Source organism: Wyeomyia smithii, chromosome 1 (assembly GCF_029784165.1).
Source record: "Wyeomyia smithii strain HCP4-BCI-WySm-NY-G18 chromosome 1, ASM2978416v1, whole genome shotgun sequence".
In the NCBI taxonomy this organism is placed as follows: Eukaryota; Metazoa; Arthropoda; class Insecta; order Diptera; family Culicidae; genus Wyeomyia; species Wyeomyia smithii.
In genome coordinates this window covers 73,947,309-73,961,391 of record NC_073694.1, presented here as the reverse complement: position 1 = coordinate 73,961,391, position 14,083 = coordinate 73,947,309, and the positions used below count along the sequence as shown (strand labels likewise).

The 14,083-nt window shown below is 39.6% G+C and overlaps 1 protein-coding gene across 1 annotated transcript; it reads right to left on the bottom strand.

Annotated features, from left to right (window-relative positions):
* Window positions 1-10,043: 10,043 nt before the first annotated feature.
* LOC129716829 (uncharacterized) lies at window positions 10,044-13,363 on the bottom strand. The gene is made up of 5 exons (XM_055666666.1): window positions 13,022-13,363; window positions 12,594-12,907; window positions 11,320-12,537; window positions 10,387-11,268; window positions 10,044-10,135 (listed from the first exon to the last, which is right to left on the bottom strand). The coding sequence occupies exons 3-5, from the start codon at window positions 12,146-12,148 to the stop codon at window positions 10,044-10,046; spliced, it is 1,803 nt and encodes a 600-aa protein (XP_055522641.1). The 5' UTR covers window positions 12,149-12,537; window positions 12,594-12,907; window positions 13,022-13,363.
* Window positions 13,364-14,083: the final 720 nt, after the last annotated feature.

Genomic DNA, 14,083 nt, shown 5'->3' with positions numbered 1-14,083 from the left:
CATTCAAAATCAAAGGAAAATGATAAACATTTTTTAAAAATCACGTTTTGCTCAAAAAATTGCACTTTTCCAGCTGGTATATAAAAATCAGAGAACCGTTTAAAACTTTAGGACCCCATTGGCAAACATGTGAACAATTATGTTATCCAATAATGTATTTGGTTCTGATAGAAGAATTTATTATTGAAATAATTAACCATGTTTTTACAATTATCAATTATACTACTGCTATGGTCAAAACCGGTCCTTCTACCCTACATTCAATCTAATAATATCATATTCGGCATTACGTTGATTGGGTTTCGCCTCACTTTACAGGCAACATTTATTTATTTATACTACATCAATAACAACGAAACTCATCATTTCCATCGTGACAAACGTAATAGTTTTTCGGTCCTGCAATAATGATAAAAAAGGCTAAATAAGATGAGTCCACAAAAAAACTAGTACTAGAATTTTACAGCTTACATATAAGTACCATAAATCTAAATGATTGTTTCATAAAACGGAAATTTGTTATTTTAATTTCCTCCGGGTTGACATCTTAACGTTTCATACGTTCAGGAATATCAGTTAGGTATCTTATCACTTCCATTACCTACGAGTTTATTGAATATCTTCATGGCACTCACATCAAACGCACCCGACGCAACCCAACAATAACAATTATCATTAGCTACTGAATTCTACAAACCAATAAACTGAGACCAGCGGGAGTGCTCCATAAAAAAATGTACTCACACTGTTCGGTGACAAAGAAAAACTCAATGACATTGTCCTGTCTCTGGTACCGACACAGGGACCAGAACTTAGCGCAACATTTCGACCGGGTTCGGCCGAGAAATGGACAACAAAAGTCACCCATTTACTACAACTGTTTTCACGCACCTTCCTTCGCCTGGGCCACGCGGATTGACCGTGTGCGTAGTTAAGGTGCTACTTGCAACGTTACGAATCTTATCTGGACGGTTCTGCGAAATGAAACACTAGTTTTGTCGGTCTTTTATCGATTTGCTTGTGTTTCTTCTATTTTCCTAGACCGCTTCTCCAGTCGGTCGGTCGGTCTTTTTGCAACCTGTCACTTGGGTCGGATCTTTCGGTCGAAGGACCGATCTCGGAAATCGGAGCAAATTTTCGGTCGGTCATGGGAAAAAATTTCTGAGCAGAGCGTAACAAATAATTGTCCGCCTATGCATCAGTTATTCGATAGAACAAAAGAAGATTGTCAACAAGTCATAAAATATGCAGCAATCTGTGTGCACAGAATTCCTTTGTTGTATGCCGACCGGTTACGGGATCTTTTCCCTACGTCGCTCAGCTGTGGAAATTATGCGGACCGATTACGTGATCACAAATAGCCTAACGTATAGTTTTGGTTTTTACTTTTTACCTTTCTTCTAGAAAGGTTAAGTAATTATTGTGAAAACGAAAGTTGTAAATCGATTTTTCGAGACGAAGTTACTTTCGAATTTCAATGTAATCGTAAGTAACACGATTTATTTTGAAGGTGACAAAACACTGTCTATTTTTGTTTGAAAAATACTAATAATACATATCATAGGTAACCTGAATTATGATAAATTAGACGTCGAAAGTAATGCAAGCATGAGTATTTTTTATTATTCAAAATCATCGAAAGGCTAGAAAAAGTTTGTTTTACTATTACATATAAGTCATGACAGAGAATTTCAAGTAAGTTACAGTTACAGGAGTCAACTCAAGATAACCTATTGACGAACTTTATGCTACTTCGATTAAAATAAAATTTTGCACACGCATTTAGCACGGATTGAGAATTTTTCATACAAGCAAGAGTAGTACAGTTCCAAGCAACATCCTAGATAGGAAAAATATTTTTATCGATCATTTTCGATTTGGCTAAAACTTTGCATCGATGTTTCTATGGGCTAAAGATGTCATTTTGTGCTCTAGTATTTTTTTTCCAATCACAAGTAAGTTTTCAAAAAAGCTTGTGTAAAAATAGTATTGCTAATTAAAAGTATGTTAAGTGCCAAAATGGTTGTTTGGTTTGTGTGATGTCATCGGCACAGTTGTATAAAGTAGTTCTGTCCCTCCAGAGAGAATATATTGTAAAAAACCTGAATTAATCCACCTAGCAGTCAGACCCAGCCTTTCTCATTAAAACTTATTATTTGTAAAAATAGCTTTACATGAACGCTTCATTCCGCGTCGAACACTCGACAGAAACGGACGTGCGAAGTGGTCGTTCTATTACAATCCGGTCCGTGTGTACGAATAGCCAAACAAAAGAGTGTATTATTCGCGCTAAAGGCCAACTAGATTGTGAGTTGTGTCGCTACGTTCTGTACCCGGCTCGCAACTTTGGCTGTATTGGTGCAAAATACCAGCTGCAGTTTTGATCTGTGCACAGTGAATAGATCTTTCTAATTCAAGGCCATCATTTGACAGTCGAGTCGTGTCGCTGTGCTTAGTGATCTCACACCCGGCTCACTGCTGGTGGCTGTATTGGTGCTGCTGTACTGGTGCTGCTGGCTGCTTTGGGTGCAGCTTCGAACGATCGGACAACCACTGCTGGAAGGAAGAAGTAAATAGGTACGTGTTCTTGTCGGCGCTAGTGCGCTAGTGCACTACATTTAGCGCGATGGATATAGATCCCTCGCCTCCCGTGCCACCATCCCCGAACCCCCTTGACCCTGACCCTTCTGTTACCCCCTCCCCTGTTCATTCTCCAGTCCCCCCTCGCCCCAGGCTTTACCCGGACGGATCTCAACAGGGCAGCTATACTGTTTATTTTCGTCCAAAGGCAGGAGTGAATTCAAAGCGATTAAACATACTGCAAATTTCTAAAGACCTGACGAAGGGGTACAAGGCCGTGACCGAAATTTCCAAGGTCCGACCTAACAAGCTCCGTGTCGTGGTCAGTGATCTGGCACAGGCCAATGCTATCGCTTGCTCTGAGCTCTTCACACGCGAGTATCGCGTTTACATACCCGCACGAGACGTGGAGATCGACGGTGTCATAACCGATTCGAGTCTGTCTGTCGAGTGTATCCTAAAAAGCGCAACCGGTTGCTTCAAAAATACCGAAACACAGGCGAAGATTTTGGATTGTAAGCAATTGCGGTCCATGTCTCTCGTCGGCGGTAAAAAAGTTTACACTCCGTCAGACTCGTTTCGCGTTACGTTTGCCGGATCTGCACTCCCTAGCCACGTCTCGATCGACCGGGTTCGTCTGCCTGTGCGATTGTATGTACCCCGTGTTATGAATTGCACCAATTGCAAGCAGTTAGGTCACACAGCCGCCTACTGCTGCAATAAGGCACGATGTAGCAAGTGTGGGGAGACTCATGCGGAAGATTCTTGCAGTGTTAATGCTGAAAAATGTATTCACTGTGGGGAAAACCAGCATGAGCTCTCCACATGCCCGGTGTACATGCAGCGCAGAGATAAAATCAAGCGGTCACTTAAGGAGCGTTCAAAGCGTTCTTATGCTGAGATGCCGAAGAAGACCGTGACCACTTCTACCATAACATCGAACCCCTTTGATCTGTTGTCCTCTGATGAAACCGATTCTGACGATTCATCAGCGGGAGCATCTTATGCCAATCCTGCGGAGTCTAGGAAGAGGAAAAATGTTTCTTCTCCTAAACTTCCCCGTAAAGGTCCTAAGATTTCCCAAAGTGTAATGAAAAGTACGAACAAACCAAACAGTGCTGCGGAAAAACCGAAGCAAACTCCTCCTGGGCTTGCAAATTTAAAGTCCCAGAAGGAGTTCCCAGCACTGTCAGGAACATCTAAAACCCCAGTTGTTCCTTTTGCACATCCAGTTGATGAAACAAACTCTGGATTAGAGAAATTTTCTGACATTGTGGAATGGATTTTTGAAAATTTCAATGTACCCGTCCAATTAAAATTTTTCTTACAGCATTCCTCCAAACAGTTAGATCATTTTTGAAGCAGTTGACTGCCCAATGGCCCCTCCTTGCAGCGATTGTATCCTTCGATGCCTAACTCAACTGCGTATATGAAAGATTCTATCTCTGTCTTACAGTGGAATTGTAGAAGTATTTTACCAAAAATTGATTCGTTTAAAGTTTTGATAAATAAAAACAAATGCGATGCATTTTCCCTTTGTGAAACTTGGCTTACTTCAAATATTGATCTCAACTTCCATGATTTTAATATTATTCGCCTTGATCGAGACACCCCATATGGAGGAGTACTTTTAGGGATTAAAAAGTGCTATTCTTTCTATCGTATTAACCTCCCCTCGATTCCAGGCATCGAAGCTGTCGCATGTCGATTGACAATACAAGGTAAAGAGCTTTGTATTGCCTCAATATATATTCCTCCCAGAGCACAGGTTGGGCAACGGCTGCTCTTTGATTTAATAGAACTTCTTCCCTCGCCACGTTTGATTTTGGGAGACTTCAACTCTCATGGTGTGGCTTGGGGTTCCCCTTACAATGATAACCGCTCCTCTTTAATCTATAACCTTTGCGATGACTTCGACATGACTATTTCAAACAACGGTGAAATGACACGTATCCCGAAACCTCCAGCGCGCCCAAGCGCTCTGGATCTATCCTTATGTTCGACGTCGCTACGGTTGGATTGCACATGGCAGGTAATCCTCGATCCTCACGGTAGCGACCATCTGCCTATTCTTATTTCAATTACAAACGGGTCAACTCGCATGCGACCAATTGACATTCCGTATGACCTCACACGGAATGTCGATTGGAAGTTATACGAGGAAATGATTTCAAAAGCGGTCGAGTCGATTCAACATCACCCACCACTTGAAGAATACAACCTCCTCGCGGGCTTAATCCTCGACGCCGCGTTGCGAGCCCAAACGAAGAAATATCCCGGCGTAACGATCAAAGAGCGGCCTCCAACTCCGTGGTGGGACAAAGAGTGCTACGATGTCTACACGCAAAGATCCGACGCGTTTTTGGCCTTCCAGAAGGGAGGTATACCCGACGACTATATACGGTATTCGGAGCTTAATACCAAGCTTAAAAGCCTGGCTAAAGCAAAGAAACGCGGATATTGGCGTCGGTTCGTGAACGAGACGTCGAGGGAGACATCGATGAGCACTCTTTGGAACACAGCCCGAAGAATGCGGAATCGCGTAACGGTCAACGAAAGCGAGGAGTCTTCAAGTCGGTGGATATTTGATTTTGCCAGGAAAGTATGTCCGGACTCTGTTCCTGAGCAAAACATTGTTCGCGAAGCGTCTCCGGGCCACGACACGATAGAATCACCTTTTACGATGGCAGAATTTTCAGTTGCCCTTCTGTCCTGTAACAATAACGCGCCAGGGTTAGATAGAATCAAATTCAACTTGTTGAAGAATCTACCCGGCAATGCCAAGAGACGCTTGTTGAACTTGTTCAATAAGTTCCTGGAGCAAAACATTGTACCGCAGGATTGGAGGCAAGTGAAGGTGATCGCCATCCAAAAACCAGGGAAACCAGCTTCTGATCACAACTCTTATAGGCCGATTGCAATGCTATCCTGTATCCGGAAATTGATGAAAAAAATGATACTCCGTCGTTTAGACCATTGGGTCGAATCAAATGGTCTACTATCAGATACTCAATTTGGCTTCCGCCGTGCCAAAGGGACGAATGATTGTCTTGCGTTGTTTTCAACAGATATTCAGCTGGCGTATGCTCGCAAAGAACAAATGGCGTCTGCGTTCTTGGACATTAAGGGGGCTTTTGATTCCGTTTCAATTGACATTCCTTCGGGTAAACTTCACCGACAAGGATTTTCTCCAATTTTGAACAATTTTTTGCACAATTTGTTGTCCGAAAAGCACATGCATTTTACGCACGGCGATTTGGCAACTTTTCGCATTAGCTACATGGGTCTTCCCCAGGGCTCATGTTTAAGCCCCCTTCTTTACAACTTTTATGTAAATGACATCGACGAATGTCTGGCAAATTCATGCACGATAAGACAACTTGCAGACGACAGTGTAATCTCTGTTACAGGAGCCAAAGCTGCCGATTTGCAAGGACCATTGCAAGATACCTTGGACAATTTGTCTGCTTGGGCTTTACAGCTAGGTATCGAATTCTCTCCGGAGAAGACTGAGATAGTAGTTTTTTCTAGGAAGCATGAACCTGCTCAGCTTCAAACACAATTAATGGGTAAAACGATTTCTCAGGTTTTGGTACACAAATATCTTGGTGTCTGGTTCGACTCTAAAGGCACCTGGGGTTGTCACGTGAGGTATCTGATGAAAAAATGTCAACAAAGAGTGAATTTTCTTCGTACAATAACCGGACAATGGTGGGGTGCCCACCCAGGAGACCTTATAAGGCTTTACCAAACAACGATACTGTCTGTTATTGAGTACGGGTGTTTCTGCTTCCGCTCCGCAGCAAACACACATTTGATCAAACTGGAGCGAATACAATATCGTTGTTTGCGTATCGCCTTGGGTTGCATGCAATCGACCCATACGATGAGTTTGGAGATCTTAGCTGGAGTACTACCATTGAAAAACCGCTTCTGGAGCCTGTCTTCTCGTATTCTAATCAAATGTGAGGTCTTGAACCGTCCCGTGATTGAAAATTTTGAAAGGTTAATCGAACTTAATTCTCAAACCCGTTTTATGACATTGTATTTCAATCACATGTCCCAAAATATTAACCCTTCTTCGAATATTCCAAATCGTGTCGACTTATCAAATACTTCTGATTCTACTGTGTTTTTCGATACATCCATGATAGAAGAAACTCGTGGAATCCCGGCTCATTTACGCGTGCAGCAGATCCCTAAAATTTTTTCCAATAAATATCGAAACATCAACTGCGACAATATGTACTACACTGACGGATCACTTCTTGATGGGTCCACTGGCTTCGGTATCTCCAATAACAATTTAACCGTCTCCCATAAGCTCGATAATCCTGCTTCTGTTTACGTCGCAGAATTAGCTGCAATTCAGTACACCCTAGGGATTATCAAAAAAATGCCCACGGACCATTATTTCATCTTTACGGACAGTCTCAGTTCCATTGAGGCTCTCCGATCGATGAAAGATGTTAAGCACTCACCGTATTTCCTGGGGAAAATATGGGAACAACTGAGTGCTTTATCCGAAAAATCTACTCAGATTACCTTAGCGTGGGTCCCTTCTCACTGCTCGATACCGGGTAATGAGAAAGCGGACTCTTTGGCTAAGGTGGGCGCAACAAACGGTGGAATTTATGAAAGACCAATTGCCTTTAATGAATTTTTCGCATTTGTACGTCAGAATACGATCATCAGTTGGCAAAATTCTTGGACCAAGGGGGAACTGGGAAGGTGGTTACATTCCATAATCCCCAAGGTATCGACGAACCCGTGTTCCAAAGGGTTGGATGTAAGTCGGGATTTCATTTGCGTGATGTCCCGGCTTATGTCCAATCACTATAGATTTGACGCGCATCTCCGTCGTGTTGGGCTCGGGGAGAGTGGTATATGTGCCTGTGGTGAAGGTTATCACGACATAGAGCACGTTGTTTGGTCATGCCCTGTACACCGTGACGCCAGGTCTAGATTAATAGCTTCCCTGCAGGCCGAAGGTAGGCAGCCGGCTGTTCCTGTTCGTGATGTCTTGGCGAGCCGTGACCTATCCTACATGTCCCTTATATACGTTTTCCTGAAATCCATCCACGCCCCAGTTTAGTCCTATCCCCTTCCGCCTACATCCAACCAAACGACAAGAACACGTTAAGACCCCGGATCCGGAAACAGCAATCAGACCCGCACGATACTCTCAAGGCCCGATGGAAACAACCCAATATGCCAGTCCGTAATATCTTGGCCCAGCAGCGGAACAAATTTAATATGCTGCTTACCTATGGCAACGAAAACCATCAAACAGCAAACCTGTGCTTTTAATGCAAAATATTCTAGCTTTAAGTTAGATTTAGTTTCAGCTCGTAGTCGGCAGCGAGGATAAAAAATTTGCTTTTAGTTATTAAGATACTTTAGAAAGTAAGCTACCAGATATAATTGGCGCCGTTAAACATTGAATTGTATTTGTGCCGTGTCAAATAAACTATAGATGAAGAAAAAAAAACGCTTGAACCCAATGAAGGTATCCCAAGTAACAATTTAAGTTGTATTACACTCTTTTAGCGGTTTTCATGACCAATTTCGTAAAACTGCTTTTAAAACTAACAGCACCATCAAAACCTCCTGATAACCGCTATAAATTTGCTACACAGCTAAGTGGCCCACACTTGGAAAGGTTATCAAAGCAATTATAAGAATAACAATAAATCCGCTTTAAAACCAACTGAAAGTTTGTTCGCATTTTTTTAGCTGTTAGCATTACCGCTTTAAGAATGGCATCAAGTTCAAGCAGACTTATTGCGCTTTGCTACTAGCCGCAATAAGCTCAATCCAACTTTTCATTGCTTGACAGCAACCACAATAAATTAGTTTGTTATGCTGTTCCACACAAACCATAACAGCCAGTATAATTTCATTTCCATATGGGAATCTCTTGTAGAAAAAATCCCATGCATTTGTGTTGGTGATAATCGTGAAATTCAATTTGAAATAACGCCATTAATTAATAAAAGATGTTATGTAAATTGGGACTTTAGAGCAGTTTCACCAGTTCTCAAGGATATGCGCATAAAGTTTTGTCGAGTATTTTTGGAAAATAGACGCATAAAATTGATGCGCTCTTGAAATAGTACAGGTTTACAAAAAAAAATCCAGGATTGGAAAAATGTATTCGATTCGATCATCTCAGTTTTCCAGAAAATAAATGTATTTGTATTCTCTCATATGGAAATAGATCAAAATTAACGTTGGGTGTTACATTTCAGTATTAGTTAAATACAAAAAGGGGTTTTAATTTCAAGGTCATAAAAAGTTCCAATGGTATCAATATGGCGCGGCAGGTTAATTATTGGTACACTGTAAAAAAATGTCACGATTACTGCAAGTGTTTTTGCACTTAACTCAATTCGTTACATCCCAGTAAAAGTGATTTAGTGTTGATTTCTCGATGATTAACACTTTCCAATGAAATAATCTTGCGTTGAAAACTGTTTAATGAAAATCACCATCGTATTATAATAAATATCTCTTGTATTATCACCTCTGTTCAAATCAATTGAATTACAGCTGCAATTCCAACTGACAAACGTTAAAACCATAAAGCGAAACAAAAATAGTGACGATGGCGAACGGCGCATGCATTACATTTACCCATAGATCAAAAATTTATTTGAGCCCAAGTTTTATTGAATTCTTCAAATTAAAATAACAATAAAACTACTTTTTTACATATCCTGAAATCGATTGCATCGATACAGTTACAGGAAGCATTTCTGGGATAATCTTGTTATTAAATTAAAAATCAAAATAAAAAGAAGACTTTTGAATTTATTGTGAATTTATATAATTACCGACAACTGACCGACATTCCGTATCTCAACATAAGCATATCAACAAAGAAGAACATAACAACAGAAAATAAAGTGATTTGCTGTTGATTTCATAGTTATTTGCATTAATATATTTCGAAAGAAAATATCGAAAATTAATATATTTCGATTCAACTCTGAAATGTTAGGCAAGTAGTGCAAATTCAACAACAAATCACTTTACTCCGACGTGATTGTTATTTACAGTGTATTACTCATAGCTTCAATAAGTTTAGTTGGCCGAGGTTTCCACCACAGACAAATGAACATGACACTCGACCACATCTTCCACACGCTTTAACAATTATGTTTTTTTTTTGTCTATATTTTTGAGGCTTTCAGCCGGCGGCTGGTTCACCTCATGCAATTATGTGGTTTGAGTTTTTCCTTCACTTTGATTTGGCCGAAAAAGTCAGTTGTTTGGAGACGACGGAAAATCCTACCAGAACGACAGCTGGGAAACCGCAGTTGTGTGCTGAAGCGTGAGTTTATTTATTATGCCGAAGCTTAGCAGGAACAAGAGTTTATGAAATCGAACACTGAAATAGAAGTGGATGAGCAACCGAAGGCAAGAAAAGGCTTGTCGAAGGCAAATTGTAACAAAACAGTTCAATACGCAGACCAGAATTTCTCTGGAGCAGCTTGGGAGAAATAGTTAGCAAAGACTTGTAGTTTCGTTCCATAGAAGCTGTCCGAGGTGACTAAAAAAGCCAAAAAAGATGAACTAAAAGAGAAGTAGGTTGTTAATATGTCTTTTTGTGATTTTTAATATATGTTTAAATCTTAACCTAAGAGCTAAATAGTATGAAGTAAGGGAATAAATACTGTATTTGGTGTGTCGTCTACTGGAATGGGTATCATTTTACACTTGATATCACATAAAAATAAATATATAGCACATTCGATCGAATAGGGGTCGCGAAAAATGAATCCAGGTGCTTCAAGCAATTGCCTTTGATTTTTGTTTCTTCATTTCTGTTCTTAACGACGAAATTCATCGCAACGACCTCGTGCGATTTAGTCAAAAACCATTGGTTTACAAAATTTTTACACAATGAAAGTCGCTTTGCTATTTGCGAAAGTGGATTCCTTCCTGATCTGATCAAGTTCTTAATTTGGAATAATTTATTCTCGAAAGGATACGCACTGAATCTTGACAAAATTCCAAACCGTTTGACGTCGTCAATCAAATGGGTCAAATTGTGAACATTACTTGAAACGTAATCTTCTCCATATATATCTTTGAAGTGATCATGAAAGTGCATGAGCAGCATGTCAGCCAAATCCAGTAGGTGAGTATAACTCTCTGAGGAACAAATAGTTATGGCACAAAAAAAAGAAAGAAAATGCTCATAAACCTCCGAAGAGAGGATTGGTTTAAGTACCACTATCGAGACATAGTTCAGGAAGGTACGAAACTCGAGACCTTTCCAATGCCCTATGCAATCCACTCCTCGAAGTGCTCGATGAATCTCATGTGGCATTCTTAGCTGCAACAGTCTTTTGGAGAGATTAACTGTAACATTAGCGGGCCACTTTGTGTTGTAGCTTCCAAATTTGCCATCCCGCCATCCCAGCAAGAGCTTCTTCATGATACCCAAATCTATAAGGTGAAGAGAGTCTCCAACTGCAAAATCTTTTATCATGTCTATGTTGAGCCTCAACAGCGGGGAATCATTTTTGTGATGACTACCATACTTTTTATTTCGAAAGTCCCAATCTGTTCTTGGAGGACATCTTGCTCGAGGGAAGTAATTAGTATGAGAAACGTAAGAGTATTCTCCGGTTGTGGTACATTTTTGACATCCATTTTGCGCATTGAAATAGGCAGTTCCTAAAATTACATTACGAATAAAATGTATACCCAAAACTACCTGTTAATTACCTTTTATGAAAGCTCTTGCTGGGGAATCACATACAAAACCTTTAATTGCCACTGACACTTTATGACCATTAACGATGATTCCATCTTTGCACACTATCTCCATATCATCAACAAATGGTGTCAAAAAGTTCACGACGCATGCGGGTTTTTGTTTGCCAGCATAAATACCAACGATCATAGGCTCAACTTGGGGGAATTCGTCAATATTTATTAAAATTGGCCAGAATTCGTCCTTTGAACTTTTGTATACTGGCAAACCATCGATATTGACTTTCACAGAGATAGTTAACGGTTCAGTGATTTCCGGAAGCATTCTATCGATGCAGGTTTCGATGCCTTGGTGCCAATATTGTCCGTTATCCATTTGAACAAGCTTTACAGTTTGTACCGTTTTCAATAATGTTCTCGGATCGCGTGGCAAGATGTCAGATAAACGTGTGTTTAAAATCGTCAGCAGCTCTTTCAATGCGGTTTGGCGAATGTTGTATTTAACTGCCCACGACTGTAAATCTGTTAAAAGACGCATGTTGGCAAATGTTTCATCTTCTAACTCCGGTTCAGCAAAGTCTTCCTCGTTGGATATGGTATAGTTGGTTGATGTATCTGTACAATCTGAGGATGGTTTAATCCGACTCGATGATGAGCACTCTGGAGTTATCTCATCCACAGAAAACTCTGGGGTTGTTTTCTGGCTGGAACTGTCAGTGAAGGATTTCAGCGGAATATTTTTCTTATACAGCTGCGGATTTACATTATTTATTTTGTTGAAATTTTTCTTTACACTTCGCTTAAAACTGCCAGAGGTCTTAATTCTTTTCCACGCATCCATTTTTGTATACAGCAAATGTGTTCGAACTTTGCACCTATTACAATCTTATGAGAGATTTTCCACAACCAAATTGCTAATTTTTGAATTTTAAATAGCCACAATAAGATCAGTTTCTAGGTTTTGTAACAGTATGATATGTCGATTTTATAAGAGTCGTGTTGGCTGTAATAAAACCACTAATAAAGCAAAGAAGCATTCGCATCTGTTGGTTTAATTACATGTTTCATTGACTCATTTTTTTAGTGTTATTGAATGCTACAAGTATTTCTTACGGCCTACCTCTTTCGGTAGCGAGGCGGACCGTCATAAGACCTACATCGTCATAGAACTACATCGAAGGGTTCCGAGAAAACATACACGGACTCCGTTTGCTGTGGGATTTCTGAAAACTGAAAAAATAACATTGAATATTCTCGGAAAAATAGTGTAACAGAAAGTCACAAACCTAGTTTTTTGTGCAATGATAACGGAAAACGAACATGCCTTTTTCCTTACGTTTGCAGCTATCACCGGTCATGACTTAATTGATAGGTAATTGTTCACATTTAACATTTTTTGCCGGGTCACTTTTTTCCCTCCGAACTCCTTACGTTTTCATCACTGCACCCGGACAGGATTTGATTGATAGACGATTGTTCATTGCTTATTCACTTATTTCTCTCTTATTTACTTATTTCTCTCGGAACTCCTTACGTTTTCATCACGGCGCATCTCATTAGTATTACCCTGAAACAATCGAATCCATCCGATTTCTGAAAACTGAAGAAAAAAAATATATTGAATGTACAGATAATTGATTAGGTAATCTAGGAAAAATAGTGTAACAGAGAGTCACTACATTTTCCTGAAAAGGTTCGCGTAGAACAAACATACCTCTTTTTTCACGTTTGCAGCTATTGCCGGACAGGATTTTACTGATAGACGATTGTTCATTGTTTATTTAAATACTTTTTCACTTTTTTTTCCTCCAAACTCAGTTGACAGTTATCGTGCCCCGTGCTGCCAAAACAGCAGATAAGGGGTATGACTGCCAGAAAAGCTGAAAGATTATCTTTTGGGGAATATGTCTGGTAGGTGTCGTACCTGTTATTCTAAACCACGTAGTATCACGAACTTGATTAACAAATCGAATATTTGTTGATATTGAACGATGCGATGTCATGCTTATTTACTACACACAATTGAATCCACTTTTCTGAACAACCGGATCTTTGAGAAACCTGAATAAAATTAGCTAAATTTCTAGAATCAATCGTAAATTTGTCTTCTTCATTAACAGAAAAAAAACAGTGGAACAAAAATACATTGATATTTTTTTCAGCACGGCTGGCACCCACTAGCAAAAAAAATCCACAGTGTGTCAAAGCAAAACAACCAATCAGATGGCTGTTAATTTGACAGCGTGATATTTGGTTCTCGTTGCACATAAAAAAAAGTTACAAGTTGTCCACCCTTCTCTTAGAACCAGGGATACCAGATTAGCAGATTTTTTTTTATTTCTATTTTTATATTTAATATATTTCTAAATATAAATATATAGATATAGATATATATTTTTCCGTCTGAGGACATATTATTTCCGAGTTATCTTACATTTGCGCTGATTGTTATTAAGTGTGCAGAGTATTTTTTGTAGACTTTTATCGTAGCAACCTTAATTTTTTTCAAATTTAAAGTCAACATTTGCTGAATTTTTATAAACACATTTGGCATCTTTGGAATAAACTTTGAAAACAAAATAGGAGTTATTATATTTAGAATTCACGTAAATATTTTATCAAAATGCCGTTTAAAATTGTTCAAACAATTGAAAGTAACGAGTTGTGCTTGTGTGTTGTTCCATCGCGCTGGGAAAATGAAGGAACTTTATTTTGGCCAAAAAAATCAGTTGTTTGGAGATTGTGCCACGATGAAAATTCTCAGCCTAGTGAAAAC

What these genes read in the sequence shown, in the direction of transcription:
- LOC129716829 (XM_055666666.1), bottom strand. Translation starts at nt 12,148, where the DNA reads ATGGATGCGTGGAAAAGAATTAAGACCTCTGGCAGTTTTAAGCGAAGT. An exon ending in AGCAAGAGCTTTCATAAAAG is followed by an intron (nt 11,269 to 11,319) that starts GTAATTAACAGG and finishes ATGTAATTTTAG; the next exon opens with GAACTGCCTATTTCAATGCG. An exon ending in TGAAGAAACAAAAATCAAAG is followed by an intron (nt 10,136 to 10,386) that starts GCAATTGCTTGA and finishes TGGCTTTTTTAG; the next exon opens with TCACCTCGGACAGCTTCTAT.